The 22,294-nt window shown below is 35.6% G+C and overlaps 1 protein-coding gene across 10 annotated transcripts in view; it reads left to right on the top strand.

Annotated features, from left to right (window-relative positions):
• Positions 1 to 22,294, top strand: part of EML5 (EMAP like 5) — a 120,418-nt gene that overhangs the window by 12,771 nt on the left and 85,353 nt on the right. For 9 of the 10 annotated variants that reach the window (XR_012775952.1, XR_012775953.1, XM_075503401.1 and 6 more), the window contains exons 2-5: positions 9,087 to 9,246; positions 12,851 to 12,949; positions 13,539 to 13,607; positions 16,229 to 16,414. Coding sequence is in view for 8 of the 10 variants with exons in the window: in XM_075503401.1 (XP_075359516.1) it covers positions 9,087 to 9,246; positions 12,851 to 12,949; positions 13,539 to 13,607; positions 16,229 to 16,414 (514 nt within the window). In the remaining 2 variants the exon portion in view is untranslated. Of the gene's footprint in view, positions 1 to 9,086; positions 9,247 to 12,850; positions 12,950 to 13,538; positions 13,608 to 13,939; positions 13,982 to 16,228; positions 16,415 to 22,294 lie in introns of those variants that run through there. The other variant, XM_075503406.1, reaches the window with a different exon arrangement.

The raw sequence follows: 22,294 nt of genomic DNA, 5'->3' as shown, positions 1-22,294 counted from the left end.
ATTTTACTGCTTTGCTTCTTTCTATTTATGTGGTACATTTCTTGTGACTAAATGTAGTTGGATATAATGTTACAAATAACAGTAACCCTTCAATTTTCGGAATTACAGGGTAACTTATTTTAACAATAAAGCTCCTGAAAATGTCAGACTGTGATATAGGTGCAAGCAAACATTATACGTACGTATGATTGGGAAAAAAGCCCAAAATGTACTTGGGATAGACATCACTTAAAAACGTTGATGCATTTCAGTCATTTAAGGTGAGTGGTGATGAGATGTCTCCATTTTATCAAGACAGCATGCACGCAGAATGAGTGGATTAATTCCGTGTTTCGGTTAGCTGACAACTGTATAAACCTTCTCCTGACTTTTAGAACTGTGTTAATCCTCATTCCCTGCTTATAATCCCTCTACAAGAGCAAGCAAGGTGAATGATGCTTTATCTTAGATCAAGACAAGGCATCTGACAGCATTTGGAAATTGCCTGAAGATTTATTGTGGTGAGTGTGACATTTTAAGCTAAATAGTCTTCCAGAGTACTTAGGGAAATAACAGGAGAATTTGAAGAGCTGGGAAATGTTTGGTTTGGTGGTTTGTTTTTTTTTTTTTTTTACATCGAGGTTGCACTTTAGATGATACTTGGATTTTTAGTTACAGGTTCCTCTTTTACTTATTGCTTTATCAATTGCTGTTTCTTCTACCATAGAAATTAATACCATAAAAATGAATAGCCTTTGGAACATTAATCATACATTAACTGTACAATGGAACATTAATCATACATTAACTGTACAATACCTATATTAATGATATTAAATATTAATGGCAGCCTATGGAAAAAAAAGTATAAAAACTGCCCATACTGTGTCTGTTACAATATAATGTAACATTATATTGATCAAACATTAATCATCAATACCTATAAAATAATTCATAGGTAATTGTGATTTTATCTTTTGCAGGTTACAGCATATGCTTATGATAATGAGTATGTATTACCTTACCTCATTGGGTATAGTCAATGGGATAAGTATTCTTGAGAAAAACATAATTTTAGAGCCGAAGAGTTGTATTTTCTTGAAAGTGTTGCTCATGAATGCTCTTTATCCATCTTCTGCTTTTTAGTGTTTTTTAGTAATTAAGTTTGTAAGCCCACATGTGCAACAGCTTTCATTGCCTACCAAATATGCATTGACCTTGGAATCCCTTTAGTGTTCTTGCATTTTCCCATGCTTCTTTCCTGTTTTGTTTATGCTTCTGGTACATGTGGGGTTTTTGTTTGTTCTACCAGACAGTCTTTCATGTAAATACTTTTGTTCTGTGGCCTTCCTCACATTTTTATAGTTCTTCTAAATGATGGTTCAGATTTTGTCCCAACTTTAAGTGGTGTCCTGGCTCATTTCACGTTTCTGGGCATGAAGTGAGATGCTGGGATGGTAAATTTGAGACAAATGTTACAGATGTGCTTGGCTTTCCTTTTCTGTAGGAACACACCTCTGACCTTAACATCTGCAGAACACTTGTAGGCCTGGTGTTCTCAAGACCTCGGGAAGAAATCTAGTGTATCTGCAGTCTCCAGGGTTGGCAAGATAAAGATTGTGTTAGTGCTCTCTTCTGCTCTAAACCTTCTTTGATTGGTAATAAAATACAGTCCATTGAAGCACAGAATATTGTGCTTATCTCAGCTTATTTCACTAGCAGCTCTGCTACTGCCTTCTTCCCACCATTCCTTATTTTAAGCCAACTGCTAATTTTATCAGGGTGACCTTTCTGTATAAAAGAAAAACCTTTCAAAAGTTGTCACTAATTATTCTGTGACTCCACTCTTGAATATTCAGATAAGTTCTCACATATTCAGATAAGTTTTTCATAATATATCCCATAGGAGAGAAGACTGAATTGCTGTTTAATCTACTTGTTCAGAAATATGAAAGAAAATTGTACAATCTGTGATTTTTTTTTTCTATGTAATACTAGAAGTTCTAGTATAAATTTCAAAAATAATAGAAGGAAGATTAATCTAGTAGTTAAAAACTGTTGTAAATCTTTTATGGAGAAGAAGCAACCAGTAATGACTGGATGAAGAGTTCTTTGAAGGATTTTACCTTGATAGTGAAAGATTTAGAAACAGGAAAATTTTGTACCTCCAGCAAGTTTATTTAACTTGTGAGGTTAGAAGCATCCAAAATAACATTTTTCTGGGAAGAAATTGTTGACATTTTCCTGGCTAAAAGATTTGGAGTAAATGCTTCTTTGACCTTTAATCATTCATTCTATATATTTCTAGTTCAGCAAACAGTGCAATAAGTTTTCATGCACTGAAAAATTAGAGTGATTATAACTGTGATAAGAATTTTTGTCATTCAGTTTCCCTTTCTAGCCTCTATTTCGTTGCAAACTTTATTTGAAATTAAATCTGTTGTGATTTTATAGCCATATTTGTCTCAGTGTCCACATAATTAAGTGGCTACAGCATGATAATCTTTACTTAAGCTAATTAAGTAGTTTCTTAGCTTGTAAACTGGATAGAATGGGAAATCAGTGTTCCCACTTTAATTTTAGGCTGCCTCAGTTTTTTAATCTATGATCATTTCGTAGGTTTGTATACTTCTCACCACTTGTATTCAGGAGTGAAGAACCAGTTTCTAACTTTGACTGACAGATCCTAACCAAATAATTTAATAGTGCTTGCTGGTATGTTAAGGGATCTCTTTCGGGTCATCAAATGTAGTGACCCAAAGGAGCTGAATAGCTAGACTTCCCCCTGCATAAGTTATTGACAGCTGATTGCGGTATATCTTCCTTCCACAGATCTTGCTCTTCTGTATTATATTTTTTCCTTTTGTTTTTCTCTTTTTTTTTTTTTTTTTTTTGTTGCTGGTACTGCATGGGTTATGTTTGACAGTTTATATCTAATAATGGTTTAAAGAATGAGTCTTAAGTCCTTGCATTGTCTCATGAGGAAAGAAGGAAGTTGGATATCTTTTTAGGTGGGATTCCATTCCTTGGTTGCCTTCAGGCTTTAGTGTGTCACATTATTGTACCACCAGTTATTATAATCAGTATTGCTTCTTTCATATGAATAGCTAGTAAAAGATAACAGGACATTGTCTTAGCAAATTTATCTCCAAATTATTTTGGAGTGTATGATATTTCTGACTTTTCTGTGAGAATGGTTTTTTGCTGGGAAAATGCAAGTAATTTTGCTGCCTTCTTTTTCAAGGGGCGTGTTAGAAAAGAACTTTCCTCAGATAATGAAAACCTGGTGATGAAAGCGTCAACATCATGTAGAATGTGGGAAAAAAAGCAGCACCACTCTGCTCAGTCAAAACATGAGTTCTCCTATTGGCACTGGCAAAATCATTCATATTTGAAAAGAAGGGGAATATCTTTATTTTTAATCTCTTTTCTAGGGATGGTAACTCATTTACTAGAAAGCTTAAGGCAATCCCTTCCTCAGCAGTGGAGGACGTGACTACGCAAGGCAAAAATGGGCACCTGCATAAAGTGGCATATAGTTCCGAGAATCTTTTTCCTCCGTTTTCGTATTTGATGAGTTGGGAATTTTGCATCAGTGTTACTGTACTCGGTCTCTAACTCTTTCCTTCTCTTTGAAGTTCATCTGGTCTTCCCCCCCCACCTTGTGCTGAGTTTTGGAACAGACAGGAGCCCAAAACAATTTTTAGGATTCTTTAAGGTTGCTTATAAACGTTTCTTGTTAATCTAAAAACATTCAGATCCTAGAGGGGAGAATATGGAATGGTAATGAGATAAACTGCAGCTGGGAATAATCAATGTACAGTTTTAGTCCACCCTCCCTGTCTCCAGTTCAGACTCTCTTACTTTGAAGTTGGATGCTTGTACAATGTAAGGAATCTTCAGAAAGCTGTATATTTGACATTATTGGTGCTATGACAATAACTATATGGAAGACACAGTAGTGATGCTCCATGAGGAGTACTGCTTTTTTTTGTCTATGCGAAGTAAGTGTGCTCTGACTTGATCTATTTAAACTTTGATGAGACATGTTTGCTGATTACAGCTCTTTCTGCTTTAACAACTTAAATAATATGACAGAAATGGTTTGTAGTTTCTCCTGTCATTCTTTCTGGGGAAATATGGATAAATGGCAGCAAATAAGAAAATACCCACAACTATATGTAAAAAGTCTGTAAACATACAATGAAAATCTTTTTCTGTATATACTCAGAGAAACAATTTCACACTTGAAATTAACTCTTAATTAAGAGTTAATCTGAGATGCTGTTACTTTACTGCAGCATTCTTTTGTGCATTTTTACTGGTGCCCTAGTTTTATGAAGCTCAGGAGTAGTCACATGAATATATTCTTGGATTTTCATCCAATATTGTTGCTAAGGAAACATCATCTTTAATACTGTATCCTTGTCTGCAGCTTGTCTGTATTAATCAATGCCTGTAAATGCTCAACACAAACCAAGTAAAGATGGAAAAATCTTAATTTCTTTATAATAACGTAGTTTATTATAGACTATTCTCCTTCAGGATCCCCTCCCACTACAAACCTCACACAAATTGGAGGGTCACGTCCATGTCTCTGGTCTCATCCCAAACAGACACAGTATGGACAGTTTTTATACTTTTTTTTCATAGGCTGCCATTAATACTTAATATCATTAATATAGGTATTGTACAGTGTATGGATCTGGTCAAAATGGTGGGAGTGCTTACATGCTGCTCTAAAAGGGAGAAAGAACCTTTTCTGTATGAAGTATAAAAGAGGAGCTTGAATGCACTAAATTGAGAAACATACCCCTTTTCAGTATACTGTTAAAATTGTAATACTGTGTTTCAGCCTGCTTTGAATATCTATCTAGGAGAAGACCTGTCAGTCAGAGATATCAGTAGAAATCTTAGTTCTCTACAGGTCCAGATAATTGGTTTTGTTGCAATAGTGACAGGCAGATTTTTTGAATTTTCTACTTCTGAACTCTTCTGAGAAGTATCAAATTTTATAGCCATTTCAAAATTAATTTGACTTAGCAGTATGTTAGCCTAATTCCTGCTTTGTTTTGTGGTCACATTTGCCTTTTGGACATCTTCCTTCATATCTGCCTCTTCAGAGACGCTGTGCTAGGTCTAACATCTGTTCTTGAAAAGCCCAGGTCAGAAAGGCCAGAGGCAAGCAAGAAGGCCTGAAGAACTTGTCTCATTAGGAATATTTGTTTCCTGTTTTGGACAAGCAGCAATATCTCATTCATCAGCTTAGTCATCCTCCAAGGAAGAGGAAAGAAATCAGGCACAAGTTTACAGTCTAGCTGTGTGGGTTAGATGCAAGCACAGTTTTAGCAGTCTAACCTGGATAGGTCATCCCAGCTTTCATTACCAGGGCAGTAACAGGAACGTGAATTCTCTCCTTCTGAGTGCAGAGCTTCTCATTCCACTAAGCAATCTCCTTCTCCCTAGGAGAAAAAATGCAAGAAAATCTGTGTGAGGGGGTCAGTGTACTTAAGTCTACAGAGCCCACACCAATGGATTTGGAAGCTGTTGTAAGAGCTGAGCCACAGTCATGCTTTTCTGCCTATCCTCAGGGACTGACTGCGTGGATAGCAAGCAACTACTTCAAATACCATCCTAATAGTTGTACGCTGTTAACATCTCTGTAGAGGTGTCTTAGAGATCTTACTCGGGGGTATCCAGAGACAACTCGCACTCATTGTTTGATCCTGTTAACTGCATCATGCCCATGAGTCAATGTAGTCCCTGTATAGCAAACGTTTATGGTTATCCATTTCTGGGCACCCATTCTAGTTGTATTTTTCTTTCTGCACTAAGAAGCTATTTATAATGCATTGTTCAGGAGTGTTTTAATAATGAAAGTTCCTGAATATGTGAGTTGTATCAATGCTTTTACTCTAGAGGTTAGACCAAGATACTATATTTTTTTTATTAATTGCTATGCATGTAAGGATTGCTTAATCACTAGTAGTCCAATGAAAGAACTGAAAAGGGTCTCCATATTGCTTAAAACTGGGGTCTAATCCTGGAGTTTTGATCAGGACTAAAAATTTCAGACCCGGAATTCTTCATGGTGCCCCATGGGTGTAATAATAGCCAAGACTTGAATATTAAGGAAAAGCATCTTCTTATCATTCACAGTTCATAGGAAAATCATGTAAATAAGTGTGGTAGTTCCTTTTCTTAGTGTTGGTAATAGAAATAGCAGTCCCTTGATTCTTTCCATGTGTCCCTTTTCCATCTGTCCTGATAGCCAGTGAGATAAAATACTTGCAAGTAGGACTTTAACCTATCCTTCACTCTTGGTCTGGAAGAAATGGTGAGGGAAGGTGTTGTCAGGCAAGTATTTCTTCAGTCACTGCCAACAGCTCTGCTGTTCAGTTTCCCTGAAATCCCTGCCTATTGGTATTTTTTAAAAAAGCTTGCTGGTTTAAAATACTTATTGTATGCTTATTTTCTTTGACTCTCAATGACTGTCCAGAAAGGTTGTTAGCAATTTGCTATAGAGACTGAAGTGATAAGGGAAGGACATTGATAATTCTATAGTGTTGTCTGTTGTGATTAAAATACAGGCTTTGGATCTTAATTTGTGCTGCACTATCCCATATCAAGGCAGAATTTGAGCTCAGTTGTTTAAGCCAGTATTTTGTATCATGATATAGAAAGAACTAATACTATGATATTGCTATTAGTTATTTGCCATTTATTAATTAGAAAGAGAGGAAACATTCTCTATATTCACCTAATAATGCTTTGAGTGGAATTAGTTGGCACACTTGGGCTAGGGCAATGTTTTCCTGGCCTTTGGTAATGCCTCTACCGTTGTCCCTTCCATCTCTGATGCATAGCATTTGTCACTTCTGGTCTTTAGTTAAAAACATGCTAAGCTAATTTTTTGTTGCTGGAAAGTGTTTTGTAAGGTGTGGCATGGGGGTGCTTTTGCATGTGTGTGTCCAAGGTGGTGCCTGAGCGTTTTCAGAGTTACAGTTGTGGGGTGGTTTTCATTTGCCTGAAACTACACAGTGCACTAATAGCAGAACTAAGTACAGGATTGAAGAGGTTGTGAATCAGTCATAAGACTGCTATGGTTTTACTTTTTCTCTTAGTTTCAGTCCCCCTCCGTCCCCCCCCGTCCCCCCCTTTGCTTATTCTTTTAACTTCCTTTCTCTTCTTGAATTTCTTTATTGTCCATGTGGTCTTATCTCTCCCTCTCTGTGATGTCACTGCAAAAATGAGATTATTTCGAATGCAGCATTTTCTCCCCCTCCAGATGCTTTTCCTTTTTCCCCATGTATACACCATCTGTCTGTGTGTGTGCTCTGGGAGATGTGCAGGTGTTGGTCAGGATTAGGTGGCAGACCTGAAGTGAAATGTGATAAGTTTTGCCTGCCAGCTCCTTTCTGCATTGTTTTTTAATAATGAAGTTGCTCTGTCAAATGAAGAAGGAAGGGAAGAACCAGAGAAATAACTCTGGAATGGAAGAGAAGCAAAGTGGGGAAATGTTGGTTGCTTGATCCCGGTGCTGAGGATAATGCGTAGTAGCAAGGAAGAAGAATTCCCATAGAAAAGTTGAAAGGTCCAGAGGCTTTTTACCCTTTGTAGAAACTTTGAAGTTAAAGGTTCCTCTCAGAGTTGTGCATGTGGGATTTGTCAAGCAGTATCAACCAACTGAAATGCTATATTAAAATAGAAAAAATATAAAAGTGTATTGCATAGTGTAGTATGACTTCATGAAATATTAAGCAACTTCTAACATGGTTTTCTCCTGCTCTTTTTGTATATAGAAAATGTATACATCTTTTGAGTTAGATCTTTTTTTCTGGTCATTTCCTGATTAGCTTTATCCTGGCTATTTCTTCTATGTTTGTAGACTCCCCTTGTCTCCACCCTTTGAATGTCATTTATCAAAATCTGTGTTCAGGTGTAAGATCATCTTACTATTGCAAAATGCTCAACCTTTCCCTTTCCAAGTGATATTGAGAAGATAAATACATTTAGTATATGTTGTTAGTGATTCTGTCCACCAGTCTCTCAAGATCGTTACTCTATGATTAGTTAGGGGAGGAAATTTTTTAGCCAAATTAAATAGCCAGCTTTTGAAATTTTATCTTCCTCACTCACACGTGGCATTTCTTACATCATTTTGGATTGCTGTACCTAGTCTGTGTAGAATGTCATCTGTAGCTTGTTTGGGTTTCTATTGAAATATATTCTTACTTACTTTTCTGTATTATGAAATACGAATCTTCAGACCTCATGTCCTCCCTTGCAGCTTGCTTGCATAAACGAAACAAAAAACTATCTTGCTGACTAGCATGCTTTCTAGCTTGGTCCCATATTTGACAAAACAGTTGTGACGATCCTCTGTGGACTTTGCAGGACTCTGAAATACGAACTATAAGAAAATTCTCTGCAATGTTAGAAATGTGAAAAGTTAATAATTATTCAAAATCAACTATTCCCATTTGTTCTATATTAAAATTAAGACATTTAAGATGATCTTCATATCACTTCAGTTTAGTCATCTGAAGTCTAGTCATAGCATCTAGACTAAGTTAGTCATGCTTTGCCTTGCTGTACGATCAGTAGAGCAATAGCTTTAGAAGGCTATTCAATCCTCTCATAAAAAGGATGTCAAATAGTATGTGGAATGAAGTACTTCTGGAGATGCATATCTCTCTCCACTGATGATAGCTGTGTAGATAGCTAAACACTAACTTTTGTTGTCCATCCTTTGTGTTTTTAAATGCTAAGAAATGGAAAGAAAGGGAAAATGGGTATTTTTTTAGTGCATAAAAATCTGACCTAATTTAATGAACTCTGTATTTTGGAACAGAGGATTAATGACTGTTCTACAATTAGTTTAATTGGAGAAGGCTTGAAGATTCAGTTTCAAGAAAGGTGGTGGCATGTACTATATTAAGGGAATTTTACAGCTATTGTGGAATCTGTGATACAAAATGAGTTGTTAACATCTACTATCAATGAGAAAATACTAAAAATCATTTTTAAGGAAACATATTAATGCAACCAACTAGGAAAATTTAAAAGTTTCATGCAAAAATATTTTATATCTTTTTCTTTGGCAGCCTTGCTTTGCATCCTGAACGTGTGTTGGTAGCAACAGGTCAAGTTGGAAAAGAACCATACATCTGCGTGTGGGACTCGTACACTGTGCAAACTGTATCCGTTCTGAAAGATGTTCACACACATGGCATAGCTTGCTTGGCTTTTGATTTAGATGGTCAGGTAAGTAATTAATATTCTTTTTTCAAACACTTAAATTGTTTATCTGTCAGAAATCTTATGTAGCTTTTTTTTCAAGAAGTGTATTGACTCAGGTTTCATCTGCTTATTCTCAAGTTGAGGAAAAAAACTTGGCATTGGTAGTGACTGACAAATACATTTGGCAAGAAAAGTATAACTTCAAAAGAGTTTTGAATGAAGATGAGGTGGTAGGGAGATTCTTGTGGTTTGTGGGCCACAGTTCAGGGTTACACCAAATGGTCGGAGATAGCGGACCTCCCCTGTGCAGGGGTATGTCTTGTGCACGAAGTGATGGCAATCCTGTTGTGTTACTCATCTTGGACTCCAAATGTCTTTGGGCGGTATCCCCTTCTCTGTCATGTGTTTTGCATGCATTGGTGGATCTCCACATTTGATTGTTTGTTCAGACTCATGTATCCTGGATCTAGAAAAAGGTTTTATTGGATTATAATTGTTAGTTTCAAACATTCTCCGGGTAGTAAATTGGTTCTCAGAGCTGCTACTTAAAAAGGAGATCATTTTTACCAGACACTTGCTCCTATGAGTAAAGAGGCTCTCTTGATTGATGTATTAGAAATGCAAAATACACATTAGGTAGCAGCTGAAGAGGTATTAGCCATGAAAGTCCTTTCTGCATTTGTGCTCTCCTGGTCTTATGCAGCACTTCTTCCCCTCCCACTTAGCCTTGCAATGTGATATTCAGATTTAGCTATATTCTCAGTTCCTTTTGCTTGCTAAAAAGGTCAATATCTGTTACTTACTACTGCTTTCTCAAGTGAGGATGTATTGTAGAGACCAGTTGCTGTCCTTATTAAGACAATATCAAATGGAGCTCTGTTGAACACAAATAGAGGAAAGCCTAGCTGTAACTTTTTTCTGTTAAAATATGCTGTAATTGTTGTAGAGAGGTTTTCAGTTTGTTGGAATGATCTACAGATTTTATCATTTAGGTTTCTCATTGTTCAGAGAGTCAGATTCTAGAGTCAGCTTCTTTCTATAACATAATTTCTACTTAACAGCGATATCTTTTTCTCTATGTTGTTCTTGTCTCTGTAAACTCCTGTCACTTCCTCACCTGAACAGCCTTAATAATTTAAGGTCAAAATGTATCTAATTAGGATTGAAGTCCCCTAGCTCTGTTTTAGAATGCATCCCCTAGGTGCATTGGAGAGATTTGAATGTAGATCCGTGATTTGTTCTAGGAGTATCCAGTACTGATTCTTATGTTTAAAACCATAAACGGTCAGAATTTAGGCTGTCCGCTTTTCTCAGCATTTGCATATGATAACCTTTTTCGTGGCGTTTGTTAGAATTTTGTGGTCTCAAAGGAAAGCTGGATACAGGTTTTTCAAGATCTGCGTCTCCAGAATTGTGTCTGTATGGAAATACAGTAAAACACAAATTCAGTTCAGAAAGATCTGCAGAATATATTTCTTTACATCTTGCTTATCCTTTTAAATCCAAATTTGTCAGAGTCCCTGACCAGGTTCTTTTAGAGGGTTTAATGTTTGATATTAAACATTCTTACTTGATATATTTGGTGTTATATTGGATTTTGATTTAGTAGAGTGATACAGCAATATCCTGAAATCACAACGCAAGCAATTGCAATATACAGATGAATCACCAGAAAAATGTGATTCCTATTACTGGTCTCTATATGATCATTGTCACGGTGCTGGGCATCTCCAGTTGCTGGGAAGGAATATGTGGATTGAAGCGAGGTCAAGCCCGTTGTCCTCTTCAAAGTCGGCTTTATTAGTTGTTCGGTTTTTATACTTCATGTTGGGCTGTGCCACATACACACTCTCCTCCCCACCCCCAACTTGTCTGGCTAGCTCAGGAAGGCATTTTTTATTCTTTATTTATTATCCTTTGTTAATTGTCTTGGGGAACCTGATGATTCACTGGTGCAGCTGTGTTATCTAAAACCAGGGTTACCCTCCAGTCTCCCTGGTGTTGAGAGAAGTTTAGCTTGCTTTATGGTACATTATTCCCTGAGCTCACTGTTTTTTTTGCTCTTCTCCGAGCTCTGCTCCACTGTGGGGGTGTGCTGGTTGGTAACAAGATTTTCTAGTTCTTAGGAGAACCGAGAACATCATTTAATCTCCCTTTTTGGGCAGTCAGTATATCAGCTTATGTCTGGAAAGGCATCACCCAACTTTTTGTGATGGGTATGCAGTAATTGTAAAACTAGTCTGCATTTACGCCTCTCATTCTGCAGTAGGACTGGAATTGAACTGCTTCGAAGTGTAGCTGGAATTGAATCTGATGTTCCTTCCAAGAATGTTTTCAAAGATGGAATAGAAAGGTTGGACTTTGCAGTATCAGAACAATTGAAGTTGGCATTAATAAATATGGAGCATGGATAGCAATTGTATTTAATTTGTTTCTTTTTCTTCTTATAATCTTGGAGTTTTTCAGACAGTAAAGAAAGATGTTATTGGGAATAGGTTTCTGTCTTTGGGAAAAAATTTACTGAAGTTTGGGGATTGCTTTTGCTTTTACAAATTCACTCTGATAATCTACATAGAAATTGAAACGAAATTTTTCTTTAATGTGTGTAGGTATTAACTGCTGAACAGTGAAAAAACCTTTGTCCTAAAGATGTGCAAAGCTTTCATTTATCAAAATTAGGATGTCACAATTCATGCATAAACTGAACAAAAAGACTTAATTTGCTTAAAAAACAAAACTCAAAATCACTCAGTTTCTTTTTATCCAGTCTTTAATACTGTTAGTCTTTCTGTTGAGAATTTCTATAGGAAAAATAACATTTTGACTGGTTAACAGATATAGTAACAGCGGACCATTGGCTAATATGGTCAATGATTTGTGTCAAGATATATGTGCAAAATATCTTCACAGTTGAAGACAAGACAGGCTGCAGAGCATAGGAAGATCTCAAACTTTTATTTTTCTATATTTTCTTGAAGCAATCTTTTTGTCCTTCCTGGTTTTACAGTTTAACTGGCTTCAGACTCTTTCTGGATATTAAAGACTTAATGAAATTTGTACGTTCGGGGCCTTGTTGGATTCTGGTTTGAGAAAGGATTCAGAAAGGAATAGTTACTCACACATGTTTTGAAGAATCAAGCAAAAAACTCTTAAAGTGTTTAATGTTTTTAATCTTTTGCTTGTTTCCAAGAAGATTGGAGAAAATATTTTTTCTTTTTGTCTGCTGAACTTGTAAAATACATACATAAATTCTGCAAGTTATATGTAACTAAAGGTAAACACATGTAGTTTCATTAACTTCAGTGAGATTATTCCTTTTTGCAAATGTCTCCTGACTGCTGCTTGCCATGTGTGCTATATATAATTAAATGTATTAAACATTATAAATCAGAAATATGTTGTTATCCGAGAAGATCTTAATTCTTTATGATCATGATGTCATAACTGACGAGACTCATCTATGGAAGCTTTGGCATAAGATGTTGTATCTTTAGTTTTCTTCTATATCTATATTTAGTTTGCTTCTAACTCAAATGTTATGAATTTGTTATCATTCAAAATTATGACTCTAGCTTTCATTAATATATTGAGTTATTTTTATTTATCTATTTAATTTGGACATTTTTAGCGTTTGGTCTCAGTTGGTTTGGATTCGAAAAACACAGTTTGTGTATGGGACTGGAGAAAAGGCAAATTGTTATCAATGGCTCCTGGTCATACAGACAGAGTAAGTATAACTAAAGAATTTGAGTGTCAATGTAATTTTAGTTTGTTAAACCATGCCTGTGTATACATACTAGAGCTATGTCTGAACAAAAACCATTTTAGGTTTTAGAAATTGAATTTGCATAAAGCTTGGATATGTATTAAGATATGTGAAGATATTTAAGATATGTACATTTATTTCTAAAATAAAATACATAACTCTCCGTTTATTCATGTATGGTTTGTTGAGACTGTAAGCATGTAGGGGAAGTGCAAAATTAATGCTCTTCCTAGACCCTAATTCCCATATGGGAAATCAAAATGCAAATAATCTCTTAAACTCTTCTAGTCTGTAAATGAACCTTTATGTTGTTTTATCATGTGCTGTAATTACTTTAGGAAAAAACCCCAGAGCTATACATGAGCTATACATAATATGAGCTATACATTGTAATTTCAGTACTGAATGAGGGGATAAAAAAGTCATTCCAATAGTTCCATTTAAAGCATTTCAGACTGTCTGTTAATTTGCTACAAGTTTTTACTGTTTTAACTGTCCCATGCTAGAAAGGCCATCTCTGCTGACATCCTTGGTTTTTTTTTTTATGCAGATATTTGATATTTCTTGGGATTTGTACCAGCCAAACAAGCTCGTCAGCTGTGGTGTAAAACACATCAAGGTAATGAGATAAATGTTAATTCATAAAATATTTAAGCTGCAGTAGTTTATACTCTATAAAATATACAAAAATAGAATCTAAAAGGAATATATAATTATAATATGAAAGGTCCTCTGTAAGAATAATATTACTTCTTACGAACTGCAATCATGGATCACACCTGACTACACTAGACGTTTTACGAGATATGTATAGTGGAAAGCAGACCATCTCTGCTCAAAAGAGTTCATGCCCTTGCAGAAGGAATGCAGAAGGAATGAAACAGTTGTCAGTAGCATCATATGTAATGATTGTAATATAATTTAAAATTTAGATTGTCTAAAACACACTGTTTGAAATCCCAACTAGCATAAGACAAGATGCACATGTTTAAGGTGAGTCCAGGTACTCAAGTTTCTCATTCTTGAACAATTAATGAATTGTTACACTGCAGAGGTGAAATGAGTTGAAAAAATGTTTCTTACAGTTTGAGAGAGTATGGGGATATAGTGGAAAGAGAAAGGAAAATGCTTGGTCTTTCTTTTAATTCTTTTCTCTTCCCTGCTTTTATTCTTACCTTTGTCATTTTGAATGCTCTGTACCTGTTATAGGATTCATAATGTGGATATTTCATGTCTTTTTCAAGCAGAGTGTCTCTATGAAACACTCTGCTTTGTTTGATCCATGTACCAACTGCTGTGAAGAAACAGCTTCTTTTTCAGGTTTAACTCTGTCAGCAGGATTATCAATGCTTGACTGCCATCAAATATGTTTCCTAAAGTCACTGCCTTCTCCCATGCACTGTCTTCTGTGTTACCACATAACAGCAGTAGATGGCAGCTTGAAAGTTCTGTATTGTTCTTACGTGTAGGTTCCTATGTTGGGAAAAATATGTTGCTTTTTATACAATGAACTTTTAGATTAATGTGTACTAATGGTTTATTGGAAAAAGTGTTCAATGCGTTGGCTAGATTGCATATGTCTTTGATTTAGCATAGCATTTAGCATGTCATTTACAGATTTCCATGAGCTTGATTAATAATGATCTTTTTTTTTCTACTTCAAGATCTAAAAGGACTCTTATGCCAATAGTGAGCTAATATTTACCATCAGTGATTTAGTATATTTAAGGTAGCTTTATTGATGTCAAAACATATCTATTTAGATAAGCAAAAGTTCATTTGAGTAACTTTTAAGGCTCTACAAAGCCTTTTAAAATAACAGTAGCATTTTAAAAATAATTGGTGTTTCCTTTGAGAAGACATTAACTAAAAATCTGAATCCTAGAGCATTTGTGTCAGGCAAGAGATTTTTGTTGATGTGTATTTTTTTTAAACCGTCCCTTCTTCTTGTTCTTTCAGATATCAATGATTACTTTCATGTTTGTAATACTATTGTATTTTTTCCTCACATGATATTTAATGCAAACTGTAATACTACTTAATCAAGTTTGAGGGACTACTTTCCTTAGATATGTTACCTATTTCCATATTGGAGCTAGGTGCTTGATTTGTGCAGTGATTGTGCAGTTACTTCTCAAGCAACAACATAATCTATGACCTGTGTACTTTGGTTAAAGAAATGTTAGTTAAGATACAGGGATTTCTCTAATCAGTATGTGGTTATTTCTTAATTACAGTATTGCTGGTACAAAAATCTGTTCATTGTAAGTGCTTTCATTATCCTGTATTAATTAAAGTCTCATAATTTTGAATAGATTATTGGTAACAGAGACACTTGCTGTGAAATAGTTTCATAAACATGTATACAGGGAACATGCTGAGACAATATAAGAGTAACCTGTCAGCAGTGATGAAATAAATTCAAAATTTCACATTTTGCAGTGGATTAGTCCAGAAGCTTGTGGACTTTTCAGTGCACATTTACATGTTTGGACAGGAGAGTTTGAAGGGAATATGCAAGTGCTGCTTGTCTGCTGAGACCTCAGAAACTAGAGTGTAGCTGGAGATTTGGTTGGCAAGTATTGTGCTCTGACAAGAGACTTTGCATGTCTTTAGTTTAGGAGTCATTAGTACATGCTGGACCACCTAGGAGGAAATTCGATCCCATGTGATTACTGTAATCACATGCTAACGGTTTATTAGAAGGTTCTCAAAATTGTCCACCTTAGATGGCTGCTTTGCATGATCAGTGGTTCTAATGAGAAGTGGTAAGTCTGTAATAAAACCAGCTGTTTTCAAACAGAACAAATGGTAACCTTATCAGAAATTTACATGCTTAGATTACATCTTTAAACGCCTAAGGTAACATAAAGTACAAATGCAGCATTTGCAAAGTTGAAGTCTTACATGAAAGAAAGATCAGATAATTCTATTATGAAACGCTTTTCAAAAATGACTGAAAATACAACTGACTCACAAATTATAATTTGAAAGAATTTCAGTTTGATTTAATACTGATACCCCGAAACTCCTTCCCAACTAGTCTGCTATGCTGATTTTATGGAAAGATATAGTTGGTTAATAACATAAAAAGTTGTTAACCAACTGGAGAACTAAAGCAGGGAAAAGGGTATGAATGATGATGCCTTTTGGAGGTAAGGTACTTCTCTTTCAGATGTACGTATTAAATTATAGGATATTAGCAAAATACCCATCTTTCTGAATCTCTTTATGTTGCAGTTCTGGAGCTTGTGTGGCAATTCATTGACACCAAAACGTGGTGTTTTTGGCAAAACTGGTGATCTCCAAACTATATTGTGCCTAGCCTGTGCAAGGGATGAAGTGACATATTCTGGTGCACTGAATGGAGATATATATGTATGGAAAGGAATCAACCTTGTACGGACAATACAGGGAGCACATGCTGTAAGTATATCTCCTTAAATTAATATAAAATGTTAAATAGATTTCTGGAGAGCTGGAAAGGGCAGTGCAAGATCACCTGGTTTGTGTTCCTAACCAATTTCAATGATAGGGACTCAGTATGTCCAATTCGAATTCTTCTTCTTCCCCCCCCCCCCCCCCCCCCCTTTCTTTCTGTTGCTTAAGATGGCTTTTATGGTAGAAAGTGAATGCTAGATTAAGAAATATATTTAAGTGTCTATTTATGTACTGTTTCCCATTATCATTGATGGGCGACTTAGTAATCAATAGAGCCTGGAATGCATTTAAGTTTACCCTTAAGTAGACAGGTATTACTCTGTTCAGTTACCCATGTGTGGGTATATATAGCGACATTTTATATACCAGAGTTGAGTATGTAGCTGCCTCCCACAAAGAATATGGATCTGCTTTATCTGACTTTCTTTTGTGGATGTCTGATTAATCCAAAAGCATCTCAGAAGGCCTGGACTCCTATATTTAGGCAATTGTTGTTGAAACAAAGAAGCAGGTCCCCAGAGAGACTGTGGAGTCTCCATCCCCATCTCTGTCCATTTGGAGATACTCACAACATGTCTGGACACAGCCCTGAGCAACCTGCTGTTGTTATCTGATCCTCCTTTGAGCAGGGGTTTGGACTAAATGCTCTCCAGAGTTTTCCCCCAGCATCAGCTGTTCTGTCATTCCCTGAATTGAGTCCTACTGGCTGGTTGTCTGATAGCTCTCTGGAGTCCATTGATTCCACGAACTATAATGTAAGCCCAAACACCTCGCTTGTTTGTAGACACACGTGTTTAGTCATTTTAGCTTGACTCAATCACTCTTCCTTGTCCTATGTTGCTGCCTTTTACTGTATTCATTTAGCTTTTTTGAACAGTATACAGCTTTGAAAAGTGAAGACATATCAGTGAAAGTTTAATAAAATTTTTTAAAACTGCTTGGTAAGATTTTCTTTTACTTTTAATCAAAATGTTTAATGTGACTATGAAGTGATTATATTTTTGCTATGTAAGTTTTCATTATATTTCCATATTCTTTCAAAGCATATGGTTTTGTGATTAAAGTAGTCAGCAAAAAAACACTCAGTGGTTTGCAATCTATTTTGTGCATGCCAAACTATGAGAGTCCTCATTTGCTCTCATGGTAGTAAGTCATATATGGTAATATAATGCAAGATTCAACTTCTAACTTGTCCAAGTATCACTTTAAAAACAAAGCCAATCAATTTCTGGTTGTTTTAACCTATGAGGCATGAAACTGCTAAGGTAACTTTATGAAGCTGTATTATTTACTGGTTGAAGCTGTATTATTTGCTGGTTGAAGGTTGATTTTCATTTTGGAAAGCATTGTACTTTCTAGATAATATTTGAAGTTCCCTTATTAATAATTTAAAATAGTGTGAAAATACGAGCATATGAGTTCCTGTATTGCAGCTTCGAAATTCTAGGTAAAAATCAGTAACAGTTAATTATTCTTTCTTATAAGAATGAGTTTGTTTTAACTGGCAGTATTGGACTGGATGGGATGATGTATGTACCTGAACTATTAAAATCACTTTATGATTTGATCAGGTAGAATGGAGGGGACAAAAAGTGATGAATGATATGTATGTGGGATAGATTGCAGTCAGTCTGTAGTAAAGACACTCTTGGTTTACTGATGATTTAGAAATGTACATTCAGGATGGTTGCAGCTTGTTGAATTAACTAATAATTTAAAAGCGATTGGACTGCTTATTCAGACAGCTGTATAATGACAGTGTATCTGATGATGAACAAAAATAAAGTTATGAAGAACATAAGTGTGGGAAACATATCCTAGACAAAGTTTTGTGTTTGAGAGTTCTTTATTTAGATGTAAGTGTATGTATATAAAAAAATAAAACACATATATACACACACACACATACCCTCCTGTATGCAGCTATAGAAATGTTAAACGTATTCAAGAAGGCCCAAATTATAAACCAAGAAGTATGAGGGGATATTTTAGCCTCCAAATATTTGCTGATTCTTACTCTATACCTTCAGATCTGGTTATCTGGTTTTAGTGTTCATATTTAGTGTTCAATAGTGTTCTGTTCTATACTGTATTTTCCTAAGGTGACGTGGACATTTACTTTTGGATGTTGAAGTTAGTAAAATTAAATTTTTTAAATGCTCATATTGCATATGCAGATCTGGATTCCCAGAGGAAAGAGTGCACTTTGTCTCCTATTGAAAACTGATCAGAAAAATACCTTCCCATCCTGTTTGGTACTATAGGAGACACCTGTCCTGTATGTTCACATATTTGTTACTTGGAGTATTTGGAATTGCAACAGTTTGTTTCTTAGAATAATGCAGTCCTTTTCACCTGTTTCAGTCTGAAATGACCCAGCTGATAAATGTAGGATGATGAGAGCTTGTTGCTGCATTACCTTATGTGCTGTGTCAGTTCTTTGTTGACCACAAGATCAAATTTGAAGTGCTCCGCTCCTTATCTTCAGTAGCGTCAGTGGACAGAGCTCAGGTGACCTTGGAGTAGGTCTCATCTAGCCTTCTATTTTTGGCTCTGTCCTTTAGGCTCAATGGAATTGTACTTTGCAGTACTGAAAATTAAGTAGGGGCACTAGTCCATGGCTTTGGAATTCATTTTCACAAGAGATTAGAGTTGCTACAAATCTCACCAATTTCGGGGGGGGGGGGGGTGGGAACCAATAAAAATCTCTTCTGGAAGCTTACTTTCCAACAAAATAAAACCTTGTTTTTCAGTAAAATATTACCTTAAAGGATAATATTGTCAGACTATTGTAAGCACAAAATATAGCAGTTTGGAGTAAAAGTGCCTCTTCAGCCGTACTAAACTATTAGCATCATATTTTACAGTTATTTTGTACTTAATTTTATAAATCATGTCCTTCTTGTCCATTCTTTTAAAAGAAAATGCAAGTGTAAATGATAACATTTATGATGTGCATATGTTGTTAAAAGCACAGTGTGTGCATAGTAGGGAATTGATATAAATTTCCATTCAGTATGCTGGTGTTGGAATTGTCATCCCTGCATGCCTGTTTATCATCCCGCATCATTACTCCTCAACAGGCTTGAATTAAACTGAAAATTTATTCAAGGAAAACGTCTCATTATTTGCATAAAGTATCATGTATTCCTTTCTTGCAGCAAAAACAGTAGGTATCTGAGGTGTAGGAAAACATTTTCTAAAGCACGTTAGTGATGTGGGGATATAGTCCATCCAGCTGGCAGTGGTCTGCATTAATATAGAAAATGGGTTCTTTTCAAAGGTTGGCTATCTTTGTTACAGTTACCCTAGCTGAAAAGACTTTATTTATTTTAAGAGTAATTCAATGTCAAAAATAAACCATGCTGTCCCAGTATAAGCACCTGAGGAAACAGATAGCAACGTTAACACTAGCAAGCAAAATAAGAATTCACAGCTAAGCCAGATTATCTGTCTTCTGTCACAGCGATACTAAAAACTGTAGACAGAGGAAAGAAGAGTTTCCGGCAGATTCCTGTCTAAGTAGAAACAAAAAATTGAAGGCAAATAGGTTGGCATGACTGGAGAATTAGCTGGAAGAGGACTGGAGAGTTCACTACATAGAAGTAGGAATGAAAAGTAGGAAAAAATGGAAATGAGCAGGGGTTAAGAGTAAAGGCACAGGGTTCATGTGCAGGGAACACTGGGTGGCAATGTTACACTCAAATTCTAGTTTTGCTGATCTATCCTAAATAATAATATTAAAAGTTTTAAAAGGGAGAAAGAAAACAGAGCAACATGAAAGCATATGTAAAGGTCACTGGCACTGGTAGTACTTCAGGAGGTTATTTCTAGGCAGTGCATCTGATTCTGGAAAGTTAATATATACCTTGACTTAAAAAAAAAAAAGTCGTCTTTTATTAGCTGTCTCATTTTTGTACCAGTGCAAAGAACAGTCTAGAGATTCTTCTATTTATTTCATCATCTTACATGTTCTAAATTCAAGGTAATCCATGACTATTAAGATATATACACAAGATGTTACTCGGGTATTAAAACAAAATGGTAAGCTTATTTAAAAACATCGTACATTTTAAAGATTCTTGTGTGCTATGCCTTTGCCTTGCATAGTAAATATACATAAGATGCTTTCTCAGCAGCTGAATAATTTATTTTGAGATAGTCTTTCAGAGGTACACATTAAAGTTGTGTGGATTGATGTCCGAAACTGAGGTTAAATAACAGGTTCGAGGTTAAATAACAGGCAGTCTGTTAAAACTATTGCACACCTATGTCAGTTGGCTGAATACTAATTAAATATAGATGGAAACAATATAATGAACTTAAATGAATGGTTTTAAGCTGGTATCATGTACCAATACATTGTCATGCACTATTTTTCTTCTACTGCTTAGACTAGACATGGATTTGAAAGGTAACTGTCCACTTATTTCAGCCAATGAGAGGCGTATAGGCAACTTTTAAATTTTTTTTTTTATAGTAATATGCCTATTTTGTAACTGTTTTATGGGTGATTTGTTAGATAGGAAGATTAAATTTCACAGTAGTGGCTCTCCACTTTAAACTTACTAACACCAACCTTAAATGTTTACAATCCATTTCCTTGCTATGCAATATATATTGGGAGAGACAGTATCTTAGAATAAGCGCCCAACATATGCGTGGCTTTACATGTTAGCATCTATGTCCTGAATTGTATCTAGGAGTAAAAAGGAGGCACTGGAGTTCTTACTGAACTGGTAGAATATCTCTGTTCTCCATATTGCTCTGTAGTAAGTTGCTTCTGAAGGTTCCATATGATCTTTCAAGCTTGGTCCTAATTATAGCTAACTGCAGTCATGTGTTTTAGGAATTGCATAGTCAGAGTTAGTGTGGTGGATTTTAGGTAAATGACTGCATTTAGATAACACTTGATTTTTGTGTATTGGAGGCAAGATAGGTCCAGCAGCAATAGAAAACCTGAGACTGCCTTAGTATTGGAATCTTCTTGGACACGAGCAGTGGCAAAATATTCATGCAGTAGAGGCGATCTTTATCAAGTTCTTCTTGTACTTGTGTTTGGCTTTCAACTATGATTTCTGGTAGATCTGGGCATTTATTTCTTTGTTTGCTCTTATTCAACTATTTTTTCGAATTTGAGGGAACACAGATGTGATACCAGCTCATTACATTGGAAAAATAAGAAATATTCTGCATTCTGAGAAAACTGCTGATCAATTTGAGATGTTATTTCCAGAATTTTCCTGTTCATTAGGAAGTGTATTGTAAAAAAAAAAATAGTAACAGAAGAATGCAGTCCATGTGTCAAACTTTGTAACTTTTAAGATGGAAGACTTTGATCTACACCTTTTATTTTGATTCAGAAGCACAATCAATCTTTGTTGCTCACATTATTGAATTGGATCAAACAAAGTCAATGCAATTGTTTGCCTCTCATTACTGCTAGAAGGCTATCGACCATCAAGAATCAAATTATGTTAAAGACAATTTCAGGCTGAAGGATTAAGAGAAGCATGAAGACTCCAAAGTTGATTTGCATTAAAAATCTTGACAGTTTCTAAAAGGAAAGTTTTAGTGGAAGAATTATGACTGGGCAAGCTACCAGAGTAAGGAATCTGTCTTTTCCCCATTAAGTGTGGGGCTAACAAATAAATGAAGAGTAGCTAAGCTCAGCTTCTTCCATTAGGTACTTACAGTTCCCATTAATAAGAGACATTTTTTCTAGTTTTCATCTAATTCTTCTATTCCAGTGGCACATAGACTGAAAGGAGAATGTCCTGTTGCATTCAAGAGATTGAACAGGCACAACATCTGCCAAATCTCCTTGACAACCAGTATGTCCTTTTTAAGATAAGGGTATTCTGT

Source organism: Mycteria americana, chromosome 5, assembly GCF_035582795.1.
Source record: "Mycteria americana isolate JAX WOST 10 ecotype Jacksonville Zoo and Gardens chromosome 5, USCA_MyAme_1.0, whole genome shotgun sequence".
NCBI lineage: Eukaryota > Metazoa > Chordata > Aves > Ciconiiformes > Ciconiidae > Mycteria > Mycteria americana.
This window is presented reverse-complemented; position numbering and strand designations above follow the sequence as displayed.